The 26,109-nt window shown below is 40.3% G+C and overlaps 1 protein-coding gene across 4 annotated transcripts in view; it reads right to left on the reverse strand.

The window, feature by feature from the left end:
• Positions 1–1,423: 1,423 nt before the first annotated feature.
• LOC127599131 (protein unc-13 homolog C-like) overlaps positions 1,424–26,109 on the reverse strand; it is a 109,416-nt gene continuing 84,730 nt past the window's right edge. For 2 of the 4 annotated variants that reach the window (XM_052062810.1, XM_052062811.1), the window contains 10 exons: positions 24,109–24,186; positions 19,383–19,471; positions 18,454–18,591; positions 16,614–16,737; positions 15,623–15,685; positions 11,823–11,903; positions 10,542–10,689; positions 7,198–7,290; positions 4,484–4,643; positions 1,424–3,591 (listed from right to left, as the gene is read on the reverse strand). In XM_052062810.1, coding sequence (XP_051918770.1) covers positions 3,306–3,591; positions 4,484–4,643; positions 7,198–7,290; positions 10,542–10,689; positions 11,823–11,903; positions 15,623–15,685; positions 16,614–16,737; positions 18,454–18,591; positions 19,383–19,471; positions 24,109–24,186 — 1,260 coding nt within the window. In that variant the 3' untranslated portion in view covers positions 1,424–3,305. Of the gene's footprint in view, positions 3,592–4,483; positions 4,644–7,197; positions 7,291–10,541; positions 10,690–11,822; positions 11,904–15,622; positions 15,686–16,613; positions 16,738–18,453; positions 18,592–19,382; positions 19,472–22,789; positions 22,817–24,108; positions 24,187–26,109 lie in introns of all 4 variants that reach the window. The other 2 variants (XM_052062809.1, XM_052062808.1) reach the window with 2 other exon arrangements.

Genomic DNA, 26,109 nt, shown 5'->3' on the forward strand with positions numbered 1-26,109 from the left:
CGTGATGCTTTTTTGATGTGAGTGATGTTATTGCTTGAAGATCTGGATTTAATCTCTCGTTGCGTTGTGCTCGTTCATCGGAGGTCAATGGTGTTATCAGTGTGATTTTCACCTTGCGTATATTAAGCTTGCAACAGGCAAACCAATGTAGCTAGCTGCTCTTCTGCTAGAAGCAGAGCTTTTGGTGGCATCTTAAGGGCATTAAAGAAAACAAGAGCATCATTTTTATTCCAATGTCATAATTTTTAAAAAGAGACAAAGTATATGAATTGTTTCTTACAGAAAATACTGTAAATATACACGAATTTGCTCAAAGCTAGTTTTCATCGGCCCTCTCTTTGCCAAATGTTCATTGACACTTCATTGAAAATGAATTGAAAGTATCAGATGAAGGGCATACTGTCGTTAAGCATATGGTGGTGCTTTTGCATTTTTGTCTTTAATACATAAAATTATCATATACTCAGACCTAAACAAGAAACTCTCAAAGACAAACAAGCTCACGTATACCTCGCTCTGGACTTTGCGCTTTATCCTCTCAGTAGATTTTTTTCTCTTTGAAACTGAAGATGCTGGCTCAACTGTTTACATTTAATTGGATCTGTTTCAATCAAGTGTATACATGTGCCACCTCATTAAATCAGAAAAGCAAAATAAAGTACTGAAGATAAAGAGCACTAGCCAGGCATTAAAACATTGTTGGATCTTATTTGCCACCGACAAGCATTAATTCTTTTGCTTTGCCAATTATCAGAGAGTAAGTAGAGCACAGCAGAGAATAAAATACTAACTTGGGGGGAAAAAAAACAGCGAACAACCTGACAATGCAGAGCATCACCTACTTCTTGGATGCTAAATAAGGAAAAAAATCTCAACAACAGTGGCTGGAAGGACAATACATTTCTAAATTTAGTAAGTAAAGGTGCTTATCAAAATATTCAGTATATTCACACAGTTGCATTTGACTAAAAATATTAACATGTCTGTTCCCTAACTGTTCCCAAAATGTTGATATACATCTTTTTTTTTAATCAAAAAGTGACACAGCTCATAACCTATTGTAGATTCCGGATATTATTATGTCCTTGCCACAATGAGTACCGTGTGAACTAAAGTACTGTATTAGCCATATTTATCTCACTTCATAGATGTGATCGTTCACACAAATCAACCATTGAGGTAATTTGATCTCTTTGTGAAGAAAACATGCAGCACCTACCAAAGCACACTCCAAAAATGGTCGCTGATGGTGTAAGTGGCACACTTGCCTGATTTATGTGTGGGTAGCGTGGGATCGGTTCCCACTCAGTGAGGGTGTAGATGTGTGTGAATGGTTTTTGTCTCTATTATGTGCCCTGCGACAAAAATGTGTCATCTATGTCCTAGTGCATATTTGATTTGCGAAATGATCGAGATTTGCGAGCACATTTGCACATACTTTATGCACATAGAAGAAAAGTAGACTTTTTGTACAATATCTCACTAAATATATTTACATGACATACAATTTGCCATCAGTGCAATACATAGGAATGTTGCATATTTACCAAAAATGTTAAACTTTTTCCTTTTTATGAAGAAAAATAATGACAGAAGCTGAGTGTTTTTTCTCTTTCCAGCTCTCTATATCTTAAAGGAACATGTGCCACTCTCATATTTTGCTCGCATTCCAGCTCCGCGGCAAATAAAAACATGTACATATACATATACTGTACATCTCCATGTATGGAATGGATTGCGTTTGTTTTTGTACAAAGATTCTAAACAACTTTGGCAGTTTATCAGGAACTTAAACAATCAAAAAACATGACGTGAAATGATGCGGCGTAAGCTTGCCTTCCAAAGCTCATGTTCACAGTGGTCATTCAAAAAGGCCAGAAGCTACCAATTCAAAAGAAACAAAAAGGAGGAAAATATAAACGACTAATCCTTCTTTCTGGAGTCTTTTGTCAGATTATGTCATGATTATAAAATTACAAACACCTATGAAGGTTTATGTAGCAGTCATCGCCATTTCAAAATAAGATAAAAACAAACCATTTCCTTGCGGTGGACTTACGATACAAAGAGTTTAAAGGCTCGGGGATCGGGACCCTGTTTGGTGGTTACCGTGAGAACATGGGAAGGACGCAACCGAGAGGACGTGCAACAGTGCTGGGTGACAAAGCAAAATACACTTGAAAGAAAATAATGAAACGCAAAAACAACGGACTCCTCAACAGTGCTGTGTGACAAACAAATACAAAATGCAATTCATTAAAAAGGTCAACAATTAAAAACAAGGAACTTTACAACTGTGCTGGGTGTGAAAAACAAACAATAACAGGGATTCCACAATATGTCTAGGTGGCAAAAAGTAAAAAAATAAGATACAAAAGACTCCACAACAGTGCTTGGTAGGAAAAAGTACAATAAGATAAGGGACCTCGAAATAATGTTGGTGGCCCAAATATATATTTTTCTTTCTAAAATAAGGGATGTTGTAACAGTGAAGGGTGGTTCAAATGACAAAAAGGGACTCGGTATTTTTGGAGGGGCAAAATAATAATAATTTTAAAATGACAAAAAATCTTGGGTGCAACAGTGCTAGGTGACAAGAACGGGGTTGAGGAATGTAAATGAATGCAGAACAAAGCCATACAAAAACACAACTCGCCAAAAAGTTGAGTGGCAAACGTGTCGTAGAAATAAATTAATAAACAACAAATAACAAAAAAATATAATTTAAAAACACAACAAGCAACTTTACAACAACGCTGGGTGGCAAAATATATATCAAACAAACAGACAAACGAGAGACTGCAACAATCAGAATGCCACACAGTCATAAAGTGACTTACACTGGATCATCGAGCAAATTTTCCAACACACTTAGTTCATTGCCACAATTCGTGTCTAGTTTGTTCTTTTTTGTTTCATTTCATTTTTTGTTGATGTTGTTGCAACTCCACTGGTTTGGCACTTTATTGGAACAAATCTCAGTTCAAAAAAAGACCAAGTGTACAAAAGGTATTTTGTCTGCTTGAACGTAACCGATTGAATATGGTACTTAATAATAAGCATACGGTCAGTAAACACTTGTACGTACTTGTAGTATTCAAATGAACATTCCAACAGATGTTTTTTTTCTTACACACATGCACAAAAACAAACAAACAAACAAACAAACAAACAACTCCTTTGCTCGCATCCTGCTTTGGATCATCTCAAGTAGAACACCATTCCAGTGATTCTCATCTGTAGGACAAAACCATTCAAATGAAATACTGCATTTTTTCCCCACCCCCACACACCCAAAATTCGCATTATGACACTTCCTCGGCTGAGCGTGTGTCCGTCTTGAGACGCACAAACTCCTTGGCCACCTCGTCATTGGTCCTTTGCGAGAGTATCCGCATGATGGTGAGGCCTGTCTCGTCCATGGCGATGCTCTTCACTAGAGGGTAGCAGGCGCCGCAGCTGCCTGAGTCAGCCAGCTCGCGCAGCTGGATGACGGTCATGCCGATGATGCGGTCCTCGCGAGCGAAGCAGTAGTCCTTCACCGACACATGCAGCTCGTACGCCTCCGGCCCGTGCTCGTTGCTCAAGACGCTATGGGAAAGAGGGAATGCAAAGCTGAAATCTCGTATGATTGACAAATGCAGTGAACAGCAGTTCACCTTTCACCGTTCTTGAGTAGGTTAGCATTTTTTTTCTGAATGTAACTACAGGAATCCTCCATGAGGTTGTGGGTCTCGATGAATTTGTTTTGTGGAACCCGCTCCAGCTATTATCTGGAAAATTCCCCTGTTCAGACAACTTTGAGTTGTTAGAATTTACACAGTCTTCACATCATACACCCTCAGTTTATTTATCAGGATAAGATTTTGAAATGAGATTGTTTACTTTGGTCATTTGTCATCTGAGTTAAGATTTCATAAATCTCTTACAGTATACAACAACCATACTGCATTTTCCGCAGTATGTATAAATAAATAAATAAATAAATAAATAAATATATATAAGGTGCACCGGATTATAAGGTGCACTGTCGGCTTTTCAGAAAATTGAACGTTTTTAGGTGTGCCTTATAGTTTTGGAAAATACTGTAATATACTTTGAATTTTTATTTTATTATTTTTTTACTCTTAACAGCTTCTTAATGCATTTGTACTGCGGTATGGCAGTTAATGTTACATTGCCTTTGCCATGAGACTAAAATTGTATTTTTATGTTTTACTTACTTAGTGTGTGAATGTTACAATATTGCTTATATATCCATAAAGGTTTTATTTGTGATGCCCCAAAATGAAAATTCTTATCCGAAAACAAAGAAACCAATGCCGACAACCGAAACATAGATAATACAGTACCTTAACCACCCCTTCATCATTAATAGTGTGTCAAAGTACAATAATGATTGGGACAGTGACATGTGAAAAGCCACAAACTTGTTTGGGGATTGTTGAGTTAATTTAGTCCTGTTTTTCCAGTCATGACTTACTATTGGAATGTTTCGTTGTACTTTGGTGACCAGTTGTTGTTCTTGGTCTTGGTGCTGAATTTGCGTTTCTTGTCAGCCAGGTGCGGCCCGACGGCGTTGACCTCAACGAATGGCCGGAACATGGCGGTGGTCTGCCACTGGAGGTTGTTCACACCGACAACTGATACACAAAGTAAGGCTGAGTTAAAGCTTTGAGCAGCGATAAACCTACCCTTGAATTGTCAGACGAGATGCAAGTAAAAAGTTTGAAGGAAATTGGAAGAGGCAGGGTTACGACAAGTAGCCTCTACTATTTCTGTCAGAAATTGTCACTTCATCTCAGAAGGAGGGTGTTTGATCAAGCTCCGACCTTGTGGAGTTTCATGCATTTATGACAAATTATCAAACTTTGCGGCCATTCAATGACAAAAACGCCAACATTTTGTGTCGCCTGTCTGATTAATGTCATGATTCCTAAACACTGCATCACAGAAAGTATATTCTGTGTTCATAAGGAGTGGCGAGGAAATGATCAATTTCACTTAAGTCTTGTTACTGACATCAAAACAATGCATGTGTATTGATCAGTTTGTGCCAAGGACATGTAATGACAGGGTGAGCAATTACAGCCAAAGCTCTTTCGCCAGATGGCAGTAGAAACATTTCCCGTATTTTCCACACTACACGACACTTCGGAGTATAAGGCGCACCTTCAATGAATAGCCTCTTTTGAAACTGTTTTCATATATAGGGTGCACCGCATTATAAGGTGTATAGAGTAGAAGCTACTATTGTGGTTGCATTATGCATCCACTAGATGGAGCTGCGCTAAAATACAATACAATACAGCTTTATTTATATAGAGGTTTCACAACTGCTGCTGCTGTAACAAAGCACATTACAGAACAGTTCAAATACTACATCCAGGAAATCAGAATATTAACCGGTATATAAGGTGCATCATTTTATAAGGGGCACTGTCCGCTTTTGAGAAAATTGAATACTTTTGGGTGTGCCTTCAGTGTGGAAAATACGGTATTCTGTGAATTCACCTGTTATGATTTGTACAACCCCCCAACTAAACAGGCCCAGATTTCAAACTGACTCAGTAAATTAGTAAATTGAGGCGATGTCATTTTTACTCTCTCATAAATACTTTTGTTTGGTCGAATGCATAAACCTCGGTTTAAATGTTGGGAAATACAGGTGGTGTACAAGGTAGGTTGTGATAAGTCGAATCTTTGGAACTTTTTGCAATGGACCACTGGAAATTGTGAGAATGACCCCATGATTTCCTGTGTTCTTGAGAGTTCTTGAGACATTTTTGTGGGTCTCCTCATGATAGAAATGCCTACCAAATTGTACGTTGCACTGTGAAACTGGCTTTGGGGACTGAATTTTCAAAAGGAAATCCAAACTTGGCCAAACTACACTTCAACGTGAAAAGTATCTTTTATTAATACATTATTAGCACTCCGAACTGTTTTATGATTTGCTCTGCGTCATGGAGACAGACATGAATGATTGGTACGCCGGCTGCTCCAGCACTGCCAATGTAACTTGACTTTTGATGTTGTGGCTGAGAACGAACACAAAAAAAGACAGATGATGGAAGATTAAGGCAAAAAGCAGCACTCAGCCTCTTGTTTGCGCGGTCTAATAACAAGCTAATGGCACACCCCACTGCCTTGGTAATAAAGATAAATGTAAGGCTGTGAACATGTCGTCATAGCGCTTATGTTGCTGACAAAGTATTTTATTTAGGGAGGATAAAAAAAATAAAACGGCACCCATTAAAAATAATCTACGCAGTGAGACGGAGTGCAAAAGCAGGGGGAAATGCTTAAGTCATACGCCCCCTGTTGGTAAGAATGACAATTCATCATAATTGACAGGAGGGGCTCTGAAACACAGTGTCCCACACACATATTGCCAGTGTTTTTTTTTCTTTTGTTCACGGTATCCACTGCAACTGCTGAGCCTTGGTTGCGCACCTAAACAGCAGGACCTAACGAGGCATGTAGACAGTCTCTGAGATATAGCTTCTTATCAATTGTAAGCATGGATTAAATGTACTCTTAAACAACAAGTGGTCGCATTGCAGTGTTGTGTCCATCCATGTTGATGTTCGCATTCACAGGCGATGCTGAAGTACATATTCAGTTCCTTTTAAGTGTGACATATCTCGTTGATGTCTGATAAAAAACACACATGTCGTGTATTGTTGTTTTTTTTTTCTGGGAGCAACAAAAAGGTGTTTTCTGGTAAAGTACATGAACTAACCATTGCAAATTAACAGTAGCAACGTGTCGAGTGGCCACCACCTTTCTAGAATTTTCTAAAAAGTAGGGAATGAGTGCCTCAAACACCTCTAAAATCCTCTCTAAAAATACATTTGTTAAAAGGATAGTTGGTGACACAAGGACATGAGCTATTCCGCTGCTCACGTTGCTCCTCAAGCATCATTTATTTGTCCAAAAAATAATTAGTGCGAAGTATGAATGGCTCTCTCTAGTAATGCCTTTCCCTGTCTGCAGTTGAGTAACTAAATGACTCTCCTCTGGCCACCATCTGAGGTGCACCATATTTGTTTCTAAATGGAGCCACAAGCACAGTCACCTGCTGCTTCATTCATTTTCGGGATCCCGGACGGCAGCACGATCATCTCGGGAGTTGCCCCAGGCGAGCGAGCGTGAATACATTTGAATAGAAATGACGACTGATCTGAAGCTCACCCTTCACGCTGACTTTGTGCTCTCCGGTGCCAGGGTGAGAGATGAGGTTCACTTGTATGGACACCTCGCCCACCGAGCCGTTGCTTGACTGACCTGAAAACACGGCAGCAGAAGAGAATTAAGGAAAAGGCGTGGTTAAAATTTGGAGATTAAGCCAAGAAGACAAAAAAAAAAACATCAACAAAACAACTGAAACCCATAAAATGCTGAAGGGATGCACGCTTCTTTCAACAATGTTGGCCACAAGATGTTTCCTTTAGCCCACGGCTGAACAAGAACCGCAACAGGAGTTACAAAAAAAAAAAAGGCAATAAAAACAGAAATATTCTGTCTGGTTGAAGGCCAGTGAGATGCAGATTCTGCGGAGGGATACATTAAATCATTTTTTTCACAGTTTTTTTCTACAAAAATGGCAACGAAATACTGGCAGCACTTTCGGGGTTCTCACAGTGGTCTAGTACATGTTGCAGTGCAACATGCTGAGGGACATTTCTAATGTTTGACCCTTTTACATTGAATAGCAAAAGGCAAATGAAATGTTACAATATGCAAAAGTCATAGAGTTTGCCAATGGGTCTCTTGATGCTAAACTAAAATAACTTCCTAAGTTCTTACAGCAGTAACTTTGGGATTGTACTGGAATTGTACTGGCAAAAAAAATAAAAAATAAGAAATCACCACGGCTATATGTGATCATTTTAACAGTACAAAAACAAAATATATATTGGTGGCCTGAGTCTTTTCCACAGTAAGCAGGGTTACAGTTGCCAGAAAGCCTAATTTAAGTCATCCTCAAGAAAAAAAATATTATGCGGTATCATTATTAGAACATGGAGGTAGTGTTGTTCTTTACAAAAAGAAATGTTTTTTTTTTTTTAATTAATGTGACCAAACATTAACCCGCTAATGAAAATGCCACATCACGTTCAGCATGTTTGCAGAGTGTACTAGTGCAGTTGCTTGAAAGCGACTGCAGTCCACATTTCAGGGGCTGCTACCAAGTCAAGTACCAAAAAACCCCAAAACGTAGTCTTTCGATCAGATTGCTGAGCACGTTTGCGCTGCAGCCAAGCGAGGACGGACGGTGAACGCCCGAAGGCTGCGAGTGGGCTCTCGTACGACGGATGATGGAGCGTGCTGGGCTGATAGCTGATCGATACGTGCCAAACACGATGCATATGTTATGCCACTAATGAAGAAACAAGCCAGGTGATTTATTGTTATGACAGCGCGAGGGGAGGGCTGAGAGTCCCTGCCGCATAATTAAGCTAATAACTTTTGTAAAACAAAGAAACATCACAGCACTTTTACCTCACAAATGTGCTGATACAGCACAGTATTTGTAATCGCGTGCAGGGACGGAAGCTCGACTGTACATTATCAACATACGTAGAGTGTGCACTGGCTTGGAATAACAACGATGCTGACTGGCGTTACCCCGGCAACCCTACTTTAGCGTTTTGTATCAGTGGACCAGTCAGGATATTATTCCTTAGCCGCTGTTTAGTTCATGTTTGTTTGCAATAATGTTTGATTTTTGTTTTGTTTAGATGTTGGATCTTGTCGGATCACGAGATTCCAGCTGAAATAATACACAGAGCCAACTATTGATCTTTGAATACGATGTGAATCTCTGCATTGTCTCGCTATTGTGGCTCCCCTTTGGCCAATTATTGCTGTTACATCATTTTACGGGTAACTTTGCGATTTCCACTTCTATTTCTAAAGTGACGGCAGTGGAAGTGGAAAAGATCTGATTGACACTGTCATTGCGAGATGGAAGTTATTGATTCCAAACTACTGATCTCTACATTGTCTTATTTCTTGGTTGGTAGTTTGTTGAACTTCTTTTTTTTTCATGGTAAATCCTCCAAATGATCAAACATTGAGGCCATGCTGTGACATGAGATGGTGTGGGCTCAAAGCCTAAAACGTTAGCCCAGGTCCTAGAATATTAGAATCGAAGTGCTGGGATCGATGGTACCGGGTGGAGTTTATTTGAATTCCTCAGTCGAGTTGATCAAAGTCAAAGTCCTTCAACTCCCAACATGGCAACTTCAAACTAAAATGGCAGACTTTCTGTTCAATTTTATGTATCAGTCATCGAGACTTATGATAGATGTCCACCCAATTTAAGGTCAACTGATATATTATTTTTTTTTCTTAATACCAAGGGTGTGGGGCGCTACTGAGCATTTTCTCCTTTCAATTAAATGCAGACCCGACATAAAGCTAGAATATCTGACAGTTTTAGCTGTCAGTTAGCTAAATGGTGGGGTCGCTTGCCTGTGTTTTGGGATTTTGTGGTAAGAAATCAAGTTCAATGTCATTGTTTTTATCTTTGAGTTGAAAACCTTGTATGTTGGGTTGTATGATCACATTTTTCTGATTATAGAAAAACATCCAAATATAATAATCTTCTAAACACCCTCCATGATAGTTGCTTCATGAGGTAGCTTCTGCTCTTTGCATCTCAGCATCCCATGTTTGTGCACACCACACACGTAGATACACAAAAAAAACACTGCCTTAGAAACAATTTTTAAATGGAAACAACCTAGACATGGCCAAGCATATAGTTCAAGTCTAAAACACTCTCTTGAATACCAAATCAAATTCAAGTAGAGTCTTCCAATTAGAATCTTTATTGGCTATGCACAGCATGTAGCATTCTATGCAACGTAAGGGAATAATAACACGTTTCCCAAGCACAGGGGATTCTGGGTGCAAAAAACCCAAATGATCCACAAAACCACAAAATAAGCTGCACACTTTGAAGAGAGAAAAATTCCTTTTTCTATTGTAGCCTGACCGCTGGTGCGACATACTTCTGGCTTCTGTGGAATAAACGAGTACACGCACACCGGGCTCTAAATATGTCACTGTCATGAGCAACGGGGGGTGGTGATTAATGAACGAACGTTCGAAAGCCAGCACATCGCTGCCCTGTTTGCTGACCTAATGTGCATCATCCACCTCACTACCTTCACTTCTAGATCCCGCATTTGCCTTATTAAGTGTGTAGTGACTATCATGAAAGAAAAAAGGCAAACTGCAAGTTCGCAAGGTGGTGCTTATATGCAACCTATGTTTGTGTGTGGTGAGTGAGTGAGTGAGTGAGTGAGTGAGTGAGTGAGTGAGTGAGTGAGTGAGTGAGTGAGTGAGTGAGTGAGTGAGTGAGTGCGAGAGAGAGTTTGAAAGGTTCCATACATATATCTATCAAAGAGAAAAGGCAGTAACCAGGTGAGCAAGAATTGTTATCACGTGTACAGTAGCACAAAATATATTACATAAACAACAGCTCAAAAAGTGAATTAGACTTTGTAGCTAGTGGGGTGTCTTACCTTGAGAGGTTTGGGTGCATATATATTTCTTGATCAAGGCATCTGTAGGTTGAGTGTAAAGGCTAAGAGCATATTTGAGGGACTTCATATCCGGGCTCTTCTCCAGGAATGTCTTCTTTAGCCCGTTTCCTCCAGCATGGAAATATTGCTGCAGAAAGCAGGCAAACAACCATTTCTTGGGTTTGCATCGGACAATGTGTTATACTCATGTTGCGAATGGTTCAGTGATAAGTGGAAGTGGCAGCAAATGCATTAAGCCACATTTGCAGCTAATTAGCACGCATGGAAATGTGGAGGCCCTGTCTGGAATGTTCATGAAATTCAAATCAAATGTATTTAGTGTGAAAGTTTTGTGGAGAGAAGATGTCAAGCTTTTGGTCTCCCAACTGTACTATAAGAGTGAATTAATATGAGCACACTGCATGCTTTGCTTTGCCAGAAAAATATGAGCCATCAGGAAATATAAATTGCCTATTGCCAATTTTGCCAAAATTGCCCTGCGATTGGCTGGCAACCGATTCAGGGTGTCCCCTGCCTACTGCCCGAAGACAGCTGGGATAGGCACCAGCACCCCCGCGACCCTAGTGAGGATCAAGCTGCTCGGAAGATGAATGAATGAATGAAGGAAATATAAAGTAGCGAAAACATATAGATGTGCACTGCTATAAATCTCCAGCGCATCCTCACTAGAGGTGGAGCTGAACATACATAAACGCAACACTTAACTAGATTAGACACAGCAGGTACAGTAGTACATAACTCAAAGTCTAACCAGTCAGGACACAAATAAGATGAGTCTTTGTCACTATCACTTTATATTCCAAAAAAAGGACAGTACCTATTCTTTAAATATCAATAAACAACAGACTAACCGCAGTCGACAGACTGTCTAAAGAAACTGATCAATATTTTGTGGAAACTACAAATATGCCAGCCGATTTGTAATACAATGTAGGGTTAGCTTCTCTTGAAAACGAAACCGGGCCAGGACAGGGAAGTGTGTTCGTCACTACACTTCATTGAAGTCCAAACTGCTACAATATGTCCATCTTATCACCTTTTTCCTCTTTGTCAGCAACGGCAACCTTCTGTAGTTGCATCACAAAAAAAATCCACATAAATCCTTTTTATATGAGCCCCACCTGAACAGTAAATTGCATTTTGTGGTTGTATGGGGAACCCAAGAGCCAAAAAAAAAAAACAACAAAACAAAATAATGGCTTCAAGCAATCTATCCATTCATGTCTGTTGGGCCAGTTGCCTCTCGACCATAAAACTCACCTTGATAGTGGGAAGCACGAGGTCCATGGCGGCACACTGCCGTGGAGTCAGACTCCTGGCTTCCTCACGGATGACATGCTCCTGCGGAGGGACACAAACATAAAACAACGTAAAAGTACAATTAGCTTGCTGAATTGAACTGTGGCTTGCACGCTTTTCAAGTGCAGACTTGAATTCAACGTGGGAAACAAGAACATTGCCATAACGTGCCAGGATAAGAGAATCTTAATCATGAGCAGTGTAGTCAAAAACGTAGTCAGGATACTGTAAAATAGCTCAACTTCTAATGCCGATTATAATTAGCTTTTACAAAGCCGTTAACACGCCCATGCTGATATTTATGGTGCATTGCAGAGAAAACACATACCGTCCCTAAAATTAGAACTTGCAGATGAAACGCAAAGCCCTGCCTCGCTTTCTTATGCATATTCATTTAATCAGAGATGGCTTTAAATTGATTTCCATGAGGCGATGTGAGACAGCAAGCACTTAAATCGCCATCTCTGCTAAAATGCAAGGCAAGTGCCAAACTGCGCGCATTTCATTTTCAATTGACTCTGTTCCAGTGCAAGACACGGTAAACCAAAGAGCAAAGATGTGGTAAACCACCACAGTTTAAATAGATGCATCCTCTTTCCGATGAAGAAAAACAAAAGGGTGTTTGCGGAAATTAATTCAATTCAGTGATCACTCACGTGCTGACATGAAAACATTGAGCATGTGAATTCCTTTAACCAAAACAACAGCAACTACAGTGGCAGCAGCTTTGTCATAGTAGAAAAAAATTCATGCACAATATTAAAGATGATTTTGCAATAAGGGTGCCTACACTTTTTCAGCAGATGAGGTCGAAATTGCTTCGATTAGTTTTGTGAGAAACCCAAAAGCATTTCAAAACAAAAAAAAATCACAGTTTTTGGGGAGTATGACTTATATATTTTGAGTTTTAAGCAAGCAAGAGTTAGCTACTGCGCTGCCGCCACGCCATTCATATACTAGAAATGAAGCATATATAAATTGTTTTACAAAAATATGTAACAATATTTACAAATTCATATGCGCAGTATCTGTGGATGTGAATCCTGCAGTCCCTGTCAACAACACGTGCGCAAGCAATATACCTACCGTGCCGAGTACATACAAATGAATGGGACCGAGCTGACAAGGAGCAACCAGCGACATCACTATGAAAGCCATTAACATGATATTGTAGTAGGTGTAGATAAAGTGGTATGTACGCCAAGTGCAGCGCTCCATTTAGCACAGACAGCACGATACAATGATTCATAGTACACTGCCCATTCCGTGCATAGTATTAAACATCTTGTTGTGCTGTGATGTTGGTGTTTAGAATTTCATTTGACACTGATATGTGCTCCATAATGTGCAGTCCTTCTGCCCAGTATGCCTTGGTTCAGTGTTTTCTCTGCAATTCTACATAATAGTAATTTTTCTTTGGTGTAAAACTCACTTGGCATGAATTATAATATACCACTACCATTGATAATATTATTACCCCTCCATCCGTGATCCAAACTGCTTATCTTATAATATTAATAATAATAAGCATAATAATAATAATTATTATTATTAATATGACAACTAATATTATTATTATTGCTATTATTATCAGTAATAATAACAATAATAAATTCCAAAACCCCATTTGTACTACTATATAGATAACACCCCGCCCCACATCACCCAATTTGCAGCCGAGTACTATATACCCTTGGCTATCATTTGTTCTGAAAATCCCTCATACGAGATGATTATGACTCATGACCAGCATTAACAAGAGGATAATAAACGACTTTAATGCTCTAGGAAGGATACAGACACACGCCCATCTGTGCGCTCCTCTCCAGATGTCGCCCCCTCGAAGGATGGCAGCGTTTCCACGAACAACGGGGATGGTTGCCGACTCCAAAGAATGCAAAGGCAAAATCATATACTGGGCGTGCATCTGTTGCGTCACACTCTCAGGTTAAATACCTCCGGTATCTGCATTCACGGTGGTTAGTCAAAGCAAAAGTTCTCAGAGCCTGTGACATTACTCGTCCACGAGTGACTTCAGTAAATAGACATGATTCGGCTGGATTGATGCCGAGGTACTGCAGTAGCGAACAAATGTTTTGGTTTCAACAGGCAGCTACCATTCCTTCTTTGTTGTTGTATAATCACACTCCACACTGTGAGTGCAAGCGTGAACCAGATTATCCATGCACACAAAGTTGCACTGCTGCATTTAAAATCCTTGAGGACATACAGAAAAATGTTGACCTAATATATATTAATTGGACCGCATGATTTGTGTTAGGCTGTTAGGATTTGTTTCTCTTAGGCTAAGTGGACTTGTATATGGGTATTTAAAAATGCATAGCTTCTGCATTACTGGTTTAAAAAAAAACTGCAACCACAAACACACAAAACAACCATTTTACAGAGCCGCAGACATGTGGCGGGAAAAAAACGTTTTTATTCTGGCCACAATCTAAATTAACCAAAATACACTACTCAAAACAAAAAAAAAAAAATACATCTGGATATTTGGTTTCGGGTGCATTTCCTAGTTTAAACTAAAGGGGCACCACAACCTTTACAGGTGGATTTGACCTTCTTGAAACCTTTGAATGGATATCTCCAAGTGTTTCAGTAGTTTTTGCACGATTTGCTGTTCTCTAAGAAGCAGCTGACAAGTATGATGAAGAGGACTTCATCAACATTCATTCTAATTCATTTAGGTAATGTATTGGCCCATTTGTGGATTAAACACCTGTTGTGAATGTTCCCATTCAGATTCTGCTTAGAGAAATCATTTGTTTAATGTTCATCCATTGGCTAAACATTCCAATATACGCGCAAAAGCGTTCCATTATATGTCACACGCGTTGCCATCCCAATTCCTGTGACACTCGTACGCGTGACAATATGCTATGAATTATTCTCACTCAAATCCGAAAGGACTGATTCGAGCCTTCATTTTTATCAGCCAATTAGTGTACAGCCCTCATATTCGGGATCTAAGTCATTCAGCGATTTATACACCAGGAGCATAATTTTAAAATCTATTCAACAGCTGACTGGGAACCGGCGTAAGCGGCAGTTAAAAAAAAAAATGGGTCTGCCTTTTTTTGTGTAAAAGTGGGTTGAAGTTGTTTCCTGGGCAAATCTTTTGATTTGATGACGTTGCCCCTTTTCAACGTCCCCGCTTCAGTCATTTTGAAAAGACTGGTGCATATCCATATATCTAGTAGTGAGACTTTGTCTTTGTATTCGATAGATCCCATATAATCACGTGAGACTTCTGCCTCTGAGATCTGAGAAATTTGTTTCAAGATTGGTGGTTGAACATCTTTATTTTGTGGTCTTCTGTATTGAAGTAATCGCAGCAGACCACGCAAAGTACGCCCAAAACTGTGAGATGCCTGATTTTTAATCATCAGGTGTGGGCTCTCTAACAGATGAACAAACTTTTGAAAAATCCTTATGCATGAAGTGGGCCAAAGTCACATACCAGTAAAGTTTTACTGTAAAAGTAGACGCTGTTGTCGCAGCAAATGGTGGGACCTTGCGGAGGTTTATGTCCATATAGCATGTGAATATACTGTATAATGGCTCATAAGACTGGAAAACTTAGAATAGTCATTAAAAATAAATGAACAGAACAGTGAATTTCAAGCATACATCTACAGTGGCAGAGTATACGACCTGACCATAAAGTGTGATATGAGTCACCAAAAGGCATTATGAAGCAAACTCTACAGCACATTAGCAGCGGAGTGAAGAAACTGGATTACCTTCAATTTGGACAATTGTCCCAAGTCCTTTGCCGCATTGAAGATCATCTGAGCTCCTTGCTGCTGGAAGACAAAAATAATAATAAATCCACCTTTGTGCCAAAAATCCATGGTTGTGTAGACATCCACAATAGATCATCATCGAGGATTCTCAAAGTGGAATTACATTAAATACCGTGTGTAGGAAAAGTGTCTTAACATTATATTGTACGGTAATCTTTCATCATTCATTGGGATAGGGATCAAGTACACCCCCCCTCAAATATTTACAATTCAGATTAAGGAAAAAAATCTGTTACCTCTGCAGCGCAATTAATGAACAGAGATCAGCAGAGTTATTGACAGTTTCCAGCAAGCATGTTTCCAATAAAAATGAAGAATAGAATTGCATATATTCGTAGTTTAATCCATACATATGCCACAAACTATAATCCGGAAACTGTGTCATATAGTTTCAAAATGACCCTGAAAAAAAATTATTTACGAATGAATCGATTAAAAAAAAGAATAAATAAAAAAAACAGCACCCTATGTACATGCATATGTAGTAAAGACCTTACACGACCAACTTCAGCACCCCCCCCCCTGCCTCCTAACATTTTTGTCTCTTTCCAGATGTTACTTGAGACAGATTCCAATTTCAACAGGGCTTTTCTGCCATTTTGTGACATCTTGAAGCATTTTAGAAATAGCACAAAACCATAAAAGTAAGGATTAAAAAAAAAGCAATTACTATTTGAAACACATGTTGAGTTCTCAAGTATTGCTTAAAAAAATTATAATTAATTGATCTTAATAAAATCTTCCAGAACCCACTGTGGAATAAAATGAACAGATTATGGCAAACATGAATGAATGTGTTAATCGAAAACAAACAAACAATGTGATGATAAGTTATAGCCAAGTGTGCAACTTAATGGCTCTTAAACAGCAAATGATGAAATACATTATTGGTAATCATGCAAAAGACAAAACAAACAAAAACACTCACACTCTGGTCACTCAGCGGGGGCAAAACGATGGTTCTCTCGATGGTGTTTAGCACGATCTTCCAAAGCTCTTTGAGAACACGTTTCAGCACTGTCTTCTCACAAATCTTGGCAAATAACATCAAACTGCAAAATTGGTGTAAAAAAAAAAAGAAGCATGTGTTTTATCGTTGCTTTAAGAGACATCTTCAAATATAAAAGTATTAGCTGAGTGCTAAATAATACTTGTATGAGAGTAAATAATCAACTTGTTATGCTGTTTTCCATCCGACGAAGGATGAGAGGGCTTGAGCATTTCCCACCCTGCACACCATTCACAATTCATCTTATTACCATAAACAGTCCTTTTACAAGTCAACATTAATATGAAAAGGGTGTGGAATGCAGCAACGACATACAAGAACAAAGAGTTAAAAGGGCTTTGCTGTCTGTTGGCCGCTTGCCATTACCGCCACACAATGCTCGATGGATCCATTTTGTCCGAGCCAAAAAAACGCTGCTTAATATCTCCGTGACAGACCAATCTGTCAAACCGGGTGGCGTGGAAGGATTCCAAGTTCAGGCAGAGCGATTGTTACACTTGCAAAAATATATCTTGAAAGGTACGCTGACTTGTAACTACGGCTGTAGCCTGAAAACTACCTCAGTACCTTTGACTTGCAGGCAGAATAGTGCGCTGGATTCACTTTTGTCTCTACCCTGGAAATAATGCAAAACACAATGATGGATGCTGACACGTACATCTTTTGAAGCCAAATTGATAAGGTGGGGAGCTCTCTCTTCGCTATTAGTCAGAAGCAGTAGGCCAGCACAAACATTGCAGCTGAGAGCATATGTATTGTACTGTATAAGCATCGCTGACTTAAGCTGGCCTGCGCCATGGATTTTAACAAGGCCTATCAATGTAGCATTAGCATTTTGGGTGATATGAGCTAACAATAGCATATCGTTATTCTATGCGGAATCCAATTTATCTGCAATTGACATTGACATCCACGCAAAAAGCGTTTTCAGTTGCCGATAGACGCGACAAGATCGTAGCAATTGGCAAAGCACTTTTTTGTTTTTGACCTCACCCCCTCATTTCGGTGCTTGGCACCAATATGCCACTTGATGATGACAAACCCAAATTATTTGATACATTACTCTGCCCCGAGTATGAAAATGGTGAAGATGTAGAGTACATTTTTTCAGTGAGTAACAGACGATACATTCCGAGCCGCAAATATTTAGGGGGGTTACCTATACATTGCTTCCATTTGAGCTGAGCATTTAGCTTGTTGAGGAATTCACGTTTTATCACAAACTCGCATCCATGTAATTTAGGGGCCTAGTTTTTCATTATTTTTGGCAGGACTGGACCAAGATCGCCCCAAAATAGCCGAGGGTATACAGTCATCCTAAAATGTATCATTGAATTCAATGAACGCTACCGTGAGGGGCAGTAATGAACTCCTCCAGTACCCCTTTTTGTGGCATTATATTGTGCAGATGGGAGTCAGGATTAGCATTTCCATACCATAAAGAGGATTCCCTCTGTAAAATTCCATTGACCTCGATGCTTCTTTGACAATGGCTGAGAGTTGACTTCTAAACATCATCTGAACCATTTATAATCTCTGTGGCTGTTTCAGGAATGGCTTGTCTTTGACACAATCTGTTCTTTTATCCCTCATTCTGTCTTGAGAAGGGTGTTACTAAGAGGTATAGCATCAGTATTTATGTCTCTTTAGAAAGCTAGGTTCTCCACTAGAAAAAAAACACTTTACTGTATGTACTCTATTGTTGTTCAAAATAAGGTCAGCGGGCTGTACAGGATGAATAAAAAGAGACTTCTCTCACTTTTTATCAAGGAGGTCCATAAGAGGTCGAAGGACAGTCTCTGCATCCATAGCAGCATTACTTCCCTTGGCCGAACCTTTCATCTGGACCAGCTCCTGGTTCATCTGCTTCACACAATCCTCGATGACCGGTTTGAAACTGAGGAATAGAAACGGAGCATTTATTTCCGCTTGTGTCCGTAGAATGTGTAATGACACTTTGGTTCAGGGAAGAGCATTCTTTTTTGGAAAACGCAAGAATCCGAGGTATTGTTTGAATGGCAGTTGGTCTATTTTTCAGTAACAGGCTCCCTTGCTATCTTAACTTTATAACCGATATGAGGCAAGGGCCTCAGGGCAGCAAGGAACAGCATGATGGAGTTGAGCATGTTTGCCTCACAGTTCTGAGCGCTGCGTTTTGAATTTTGGCTCCAGCTTTGCTGTGAGTTTGCATGCTATCCTTGACTTCCTCCCAACATTCTAAAACATTTATTTGATCGAATAATTGAAGACTCGATTAAGGATAAAGGTTAATGGTCGTTGGTCTCGATATGCCCGATATTGAACCAGTTCAGGATGCCCCTTGCCACTCGCCTGAATCAGTTTTGATTTGCCTTAGCTCACCTGTGACCTTAAAGAGTATAAGACATAAAAGAAATTGGCGGCTTCACCAAAAGTACACTACCCTTCCAAGTAGAACTGATTGAAATTGGCTTAGTTGTTTAGAATTGAAGAGTATGACTTGGTGGACAGAAGGCCATAAACCTAGCAACGTTGAGGAGTTGTTAATTCATGAATGCTGGCCGTAAAGTGCATCCCGGGAGCTTTTTATTTGTGTCTGAAATGTTTCGGACAGAGTCTCTAAATGGAGCGTGTGGGATGTTAGTTGTAAAGCAGATTAGTGGTGTCATTCGTCTGAGAAATTTGTACATGGGTTGTGCTAATACTCACCTGGAGCCCAAGACACCACTGAGCTCATCCAACACGGTGTTTAGTTTATTCTGAAGCTCCTTGAGCAGATCACTGGCCTCTGCATCCAGCTGTCATGGTAGAGAAAAAAGACGGACAGTTACTGGATGGCTGCACTCCGCAGAGCTGCTACACGGCCTTACAACTTTGCAGGATGCCTGGGCTGAAATGAAGCGGGGGGGGGGGGGTGCAAGGGGGGTGTTGGTGTTCAACGGGGTCTGCTAACTTGTTTGCCTTCCGCTCGTTCTTCGTGCCATCTGTGCCGAGCATCGCTCTGAATACAAATGGACGGCTCCGAGATGAGCGCGGCTATAAAACATGGCGTTGGCGGAGTAGAATCAGCCAACTAGAAGAAGCTGCGCGCACTCGTGCGTACCATACAGTAGTCACAGCTGGGAGAGTCGAATATCAAGGGAAAGTGTAGTTCTGGATTCATTCTTTCCATTATGAATTGATGATAAGACTCAAATGAAAAATATGAGATGGAGAAACAGGCCACAGGACCGAAACTGATTTTATTATGTGATGAGTCGGATTTACCAGAATTTTGGGTCAAGAGCAACAAAGTTGTAATGTTAATTATAACAATGTTAGCCATTACAACGCTACGAGTTGTTAAGCCCTGTTTATCAATATACAAGCATGTTGAACTAATTATTTCAAAATATGAACATAGTGCAAAAAAAAACCCAAATAAACTTGGTTGTCAGAATATCTACGACACCTATGACAAATCTGTTGTCAGCTCCAGTTTTTCCTATTTGTAGAAATATTAAACCGACATATGAAAAATCACATTTCAATCACTTTGAGTATCCCACGCCCCAAATAACGTTTATTCTTTATTTTAATTTCAATTTATATTATTTATTTTCAAGGCAGGATATTGCTAATTTTTAAAAAGACTTTAGGCGATCAACAACAACGAGCAATTTTTCGGCCTATAAACTCAATTTAAAAAATACAAATAAAGTTGACTCACTCCTGTGGCTTGCTTATTCAATGTTGTATTTTTGATCTAAGCTTAAATACAACTATGATGGAGATAAATAACTAACTAAATAAATAAATTAATTAAATAATCCTTCTTAATTGTTACTTTTTCACTTTTGGATTCTCAAGGAAAAAAATCAAAGACTTCATGCTGCATTGAATTCAATGGATTGGAATGGTGACTGCGGTTGCTTGGGAGCAACAAGACATTGGCTATCAGCACTGGCCCCTGAACAGGATGATGAGCACGGCCAACAAAAACAAGATCATTCAATTTAAATTTAGAATTAAATAAAATCTTTACATTCTCAAATGAAATCTTTTCTGATTTGATGCCCACAGACTCTCAGTCAACGATTTGATGCACTGCTGCCTGGGTTGCCAACGGTCACAAAATAGCATATGTTGGTCTTCGGCCTTGAACTGAACTTGGAAAGATTTTTCCAGAGGGTTCTTTCTAGAATCTAATTTTATACAGTTTACGTATAGTGTGTGGTATGCTCTTTTTCCATTCATTTTCTAATCGTCTTACCCTCACGAGTGTCGCGAGCGGGCTGGAGCCTATCCCAGCTGTCTTCGGGCAGTAGGCGAGGTACACCCTGAACTGGTCGCCAGCCAATCGCAGGGCACACAGAGACGAACAACCATCCACGCTCACACTCACACCTGGAGACAATTTTGAGTGTTCTGCTCCTTTTCAGTTGGTATTCAAATCTTGTCACCTTGCGATGATTTGGTTGGCTTGCTCCGCAGACATGGCTCTGTCGGCACATGAGCACCGCTGATTTACACTTTTGGCTGCTCACTTATGGACACATTCATACTGCTGTCAGTTCAGTTCACCACATTCCGGTATAAAATATTTTTCTGTCACAGAAAAAACTGGCCAAATGTTGGACTTTTTCATTTTACATTGTGGCAAAGGTTCGGTTTAAGCATCCGTCTCAATGGCCTGGCGAACGTTTTTGCCTGACCTTTAATCAGGTGTCGGTCAGTCTCTGAAATCGTTTTTTTCCCCCCCATCCTGTGTCTGCGAAATCTCACTTAATGGCAATATGAGTGAGGAAAATCCAAGCTCACAGTTTGATATCCAAGGCCACTGTCGAACCCTGGGAGCAGAAAATTCAATTCTGACTTCAATTGGTCATCGACACTCTGGTCAAATGTTTGAGTCCTGCCAGTAATGCCGTTTTCTGAGAGGTTTTCACACCTTTCCGTATCATCTGTGGGTCATTTCTCTATAGCTTGTTTCTTTTTCAACAATTTTTTTCGAGGAAGAATAGTCAGCCTTGGTCCTGTGAACAGTTTCAAAATAGTATTTACGTTTGTGGAATTGGCTGATGAGGAGAATCACAAGGGTGATTTGGACAAAAGAGTGAGAAATACAGTAGTGTAATCACAAAGTATTCTCACATAAATCCTTTAAATTTGATTTTTCTATCCTATCCTGGTAAACTATGTCAATTCAAAAGAAGTTTTGAATCTGAGTTATCGGTTTATGGGGGTCACCTCCCAACTGAATAAACTCTCCTCTGGCTTCGAGCCTATCACCAGAAGCCAAGCTTTGTTTTCATTCGCCTGTTTCAACACTTGCGTACGAGGAGCCATTCTGAATGCAGTTACCGAGTAAATAAGTGGTTGATAAACCACTGTTTAAAATGTGACACAACCTACCAATCTGTGGTTGTCAGTATTGCGTCTATATGTATGTGTTGTTTGACGTTTTGGAAAACCTTATGCCAAACTGTCAACATTGTGCCAAGGCTGCGAAAAGCATTCCCTGAGAAAAACCCGGGTGTCCGGCAGCATTGGAGAAGCCAATCAAGATTTCTGGAGTCATTAATACATCAGAAGTAAATGCCCTGGAGGGTGCCGGGTACCACGATCTGTTCTCTGCACCATTTCCAGGAACGTAAAGTAATCTAGATATCTCTTGAATCCATAAGGTGAACATTTGTGGCTGCAGCCTGGATGACCTGATTCAAATCACAACCAGTTGAACTCAAAAGGCTTGTGTGGGGTAGGGAGGAGGTGGTCGACAAGCTATGACACGTTTCTTAAATTGCCATGGTTAAAAGACTGGCTGAGAGGGGGTCAGGAAGCAAGCTAAAAATAAAAAGATGGTAACGCATGTTTTTTGAGCCACTATCCCGACAGTGCCGGTGATGGTGAGATAGAGCAGCCTGTCCTGAGGGATGATGGGCAATTCAGATTCTGTATGCTTGGTGGCACATGCTGCCTGAAGGTATTCATACTAGAGGGGCATGGTGGAGTGAAAAAAAGCGTATGAGTAGTGGCGAGAAAGGGCGGAGGGGTGGGCGGGAAGAAATTCGTGCTTTTTGACATCATTCACTAAATGGCAAGAGAGAGCTGTTGGCGGGTCCCACTACACACACCTTACAGAAGGACACAACCCCCTCCTCCTGGAGAGAGAGAGCACATAAAGGAAATTGGGAGGTAGGGAGGGGGTTATCGGGAAGGTTGGGTATCAGGGTCGAGGGCATGACCATAGGAGACAAAACGCAAGGCGAGACAAGGTGTTAGATATTTACAGAGAAACATGCAATCAAGTAAGAAGACACCAACAGGGGCTGCATCGTCAGGAGTGAGATGACAGTGTTTCACACGCATTGAAAGGGTTGATCTATTTGTGCACAAAAGAAAAGGTGAACTTTGAGAATCGAACTCGACTGAGTTCCAAAACCTGCATGGACCCACAAGCTCCATGTCTCTCACCAATATCTGTGATCACACAGGGGCTTACCTAAAATTTGAGTTCTTCAAACTGGGTATCCTGCTTCCTCAGTTTTGTGTGTGTGTGTGTGTGTATGTATTTATATGTTTTTATTGACCCCACACAAAAAGCACAATGTCCCTAGAGCCATCATCCAGTTTTCAAAATTCTTGGTGCATTGTACTCAGGTTGAAGTGGTTATTCCCGCTAGACATTGCATTTTGACTGATTGTCATTTTGGGAAAAACTATTTGCTCATCCTAGGGCCTTGCCTATAACCGGGGGCTGACTTGTCCCAATGGTGTTTCGAAATGGAAAATTCACTGTCAGCAAAATGAGAGAGAAAATTAGACCTCAAGGTAGGTACAAGCAAAATTAGGGGTACTGATCACAAGGTAGGTTATTTGACAGGGTAGCCAGAGTGCATAAAGCATGCTCTGTCACAGTAGCTTCCCCTTCCAAAATTGCTTTTTTTCTCCCCCCACTAGGCCAACCATCACAGAAACCTCTGACGAGTGGTTCCCGCAACCCAGATTTGAGCAGAGTCTATTATGTTGAAAAAACAGTAGAAATGACCACAGTGACACAGAGCCTGGCTCTTTGGCAAGGTTACCATAGTCACAAGTAGGATAATCGTGAGGGAGGGGGGGGGGGGGATACGATATTAGCAAACTGACAGGGGAGATTCGTTGACAAGTCTGGTACACGGGAAACTGAGGGAAGGATTACAGCACAACACTGTCAGGGTCGATGCCGTTTCACTTCCAAAAAATGTCACGCGAAATTATAATATACATAAGCATGACCTGGTACTTATTTCTTGGGCTGAACGGTGTGAGGATGTGGCATTTCAGCCTCCGTTGCTAATTGATGGCAAGTCTGTTCAATTGTCCTTGAGAAAGACACGTAATCTATGACAACCGACCACTGCGTCTTGTCCATATATTTTATCAGGAATGGGAGGGGGGGGGGGAGACAGACCTGTTTCCCTCCCATTGACTCGAACATCTTCTCCAACTGGACTCTGAGCTGCTGAATGTTGTTGAGAAGAATGCAGGGCTGTGAAAAGGGGTTCAAAACAAAAGGGACATCAGCACATAATACATATTTAATGTTCACGTCTCGCAAAATAAATGACAGCGCTTATTGGGCAGAAGCAGCACGTAAGGTTTGACTCACTTATGACATGGGAAATACATGGCCAGTACGTCAACAAAAGAAGCACCCCCCGCCTCCAAAAAACATAGGAATGGCAAACATCCATCGGTTTGGCTTTCCTGTCACATCATCTACACAAGTGATGCGAGACGTCTGTACTACATTGTCAGTCAGCAGAGGAATATTATGCTACTGGGAGAGGAATGCCTGCGCTGAATACACCGGACATTATCGATTTTTCTGCTCCCTGACAAATTTAACAGATGACGAACATTAATCACAACACTTTTTATGCTAGGCCGCCAATAATTCTTCTCAGCTTTTAGTCAGGCGAGCGTGATGTGCATTATCTGCCCCAAATAGTAGCAAATTCAGCCCCGCAGCTTATAAAAAGGAGGATAGATTTAATGGATAGGGCTGAGATTGTGTTCACCACACAAGAGTATGATTGTTTCCTTTCGAACCACTAAAAGCAGACCGGGAGAACATACTGCACATACAGTAATGACTCCATGCTCCTATTGCATTTCTCTTTTTTGTGATCCTTTTGCATCCGGTATTTAGAGAATGAATAATGGCAAACGAGATTTCTCCGAAACCTTCTGTAACTTGTGGGAGGCTGAAAAATTATTGCGGAACTGCCCATTAACGCAGGAACCTAAAATCACAGTGACAGATGAAATGTGTCTCATGGCTTATTTACAAGCTTGGCTATGAAATTAATTTAACCCTTTGAGTTTCAGGGGAAGTTAAGTTTTAATGGAATCTGTGGAATCCACTAATTTTTATCCATCTAATGGGGATCCCATTTTGCTTTGTGCTGCCACTTGTTGTCGACTGAAAATGACATCACAGTGCCTAAGAGCCCATGTCGTTAGCTCACGGCTCACCTCTTGTCTGGGTTTGGTCAAGCTGGGGAAATTTTGACTTGACTGCCACTTTAAAGGCTAGTAAAGTTGCTTCTTTTTTCTTGACTTAAAATTTCCGATCAGATTCATTGACTTCCTTTAATTGCTTTTAATACTGGTAATGTACACTCACCAACCTTAACTTAAAGTACATATCATTAATTGAACAAAATGACTAGAATTATCATGCTTGCCATTTCATGTGAGGAGGTTTTAACTCCAGTACATTATTGGAAAAGTCTTCTCTGACCATCTCAATTGTCGTACATAGTAACAATCTGTAGTCACTAGCTTAGCCTAACCTATGCTAATGTTGCAGTATGTTCATAATTCCAGGAAACATCAGCATAAAAACAGCATGGTGGTTACTGAGCGCGTGCCTTCAGGTACTTTTAGAGTTGTCTTGCAGCACTCTTCAATGAACACTTTTCATAACCTTTAAATATTGTCGGCCCTGTCGTAAACAGAAACATGAATAATGCTAGAAGTAAAAGTCGAGGACAAGGTTTCTGGCTTTGATGCAGCGTCACCCGAATTACTGGCACGATAGAACTATTTTTTGACACTTCCAGTTCAACCACTTGAGACTTTTTGTTTGTTTTGTTTGTTTTTTGGCGCTTGTACTGCAAAAAACATCAGTACTATTTCAAGTGCAAATCTGCTATCGCTAATCGCTAAACCAGTTATAAAGAATATGCCTGCTTCAAGAGAGTTCCTAATATGAGGTGGGACAGTGTTCCAAAGCTGGAGGGCTGAGCGACTGAAGCTCCCCAGGGTGACCAGAGGTGCAGGAGGTGGAACAAGTTGAACAGTTTGCACAGCGGCGTAAAAATATGTCATCACACAGCAGTTACCGCCACACTAAGTGTTTTCCATCTGATGGATTTCTATTTATGACCTTCGAGGTGTATTTCAT

Source organism: Hippocampus zosterae, chromosome 4, assembly GCF_025434085.1.
Source record: "Hippocampus zosterae strain Florida chromosome 4, ASM2543408v3, whole genome shotgun sequence".
NCBI classification, from domain to species: Eukaryota; Metazoa; Chordata; class Actinopteri; order Syngnathiformes; family Syngnathidae; genus Hippocampus; species Hippocampus zosterae.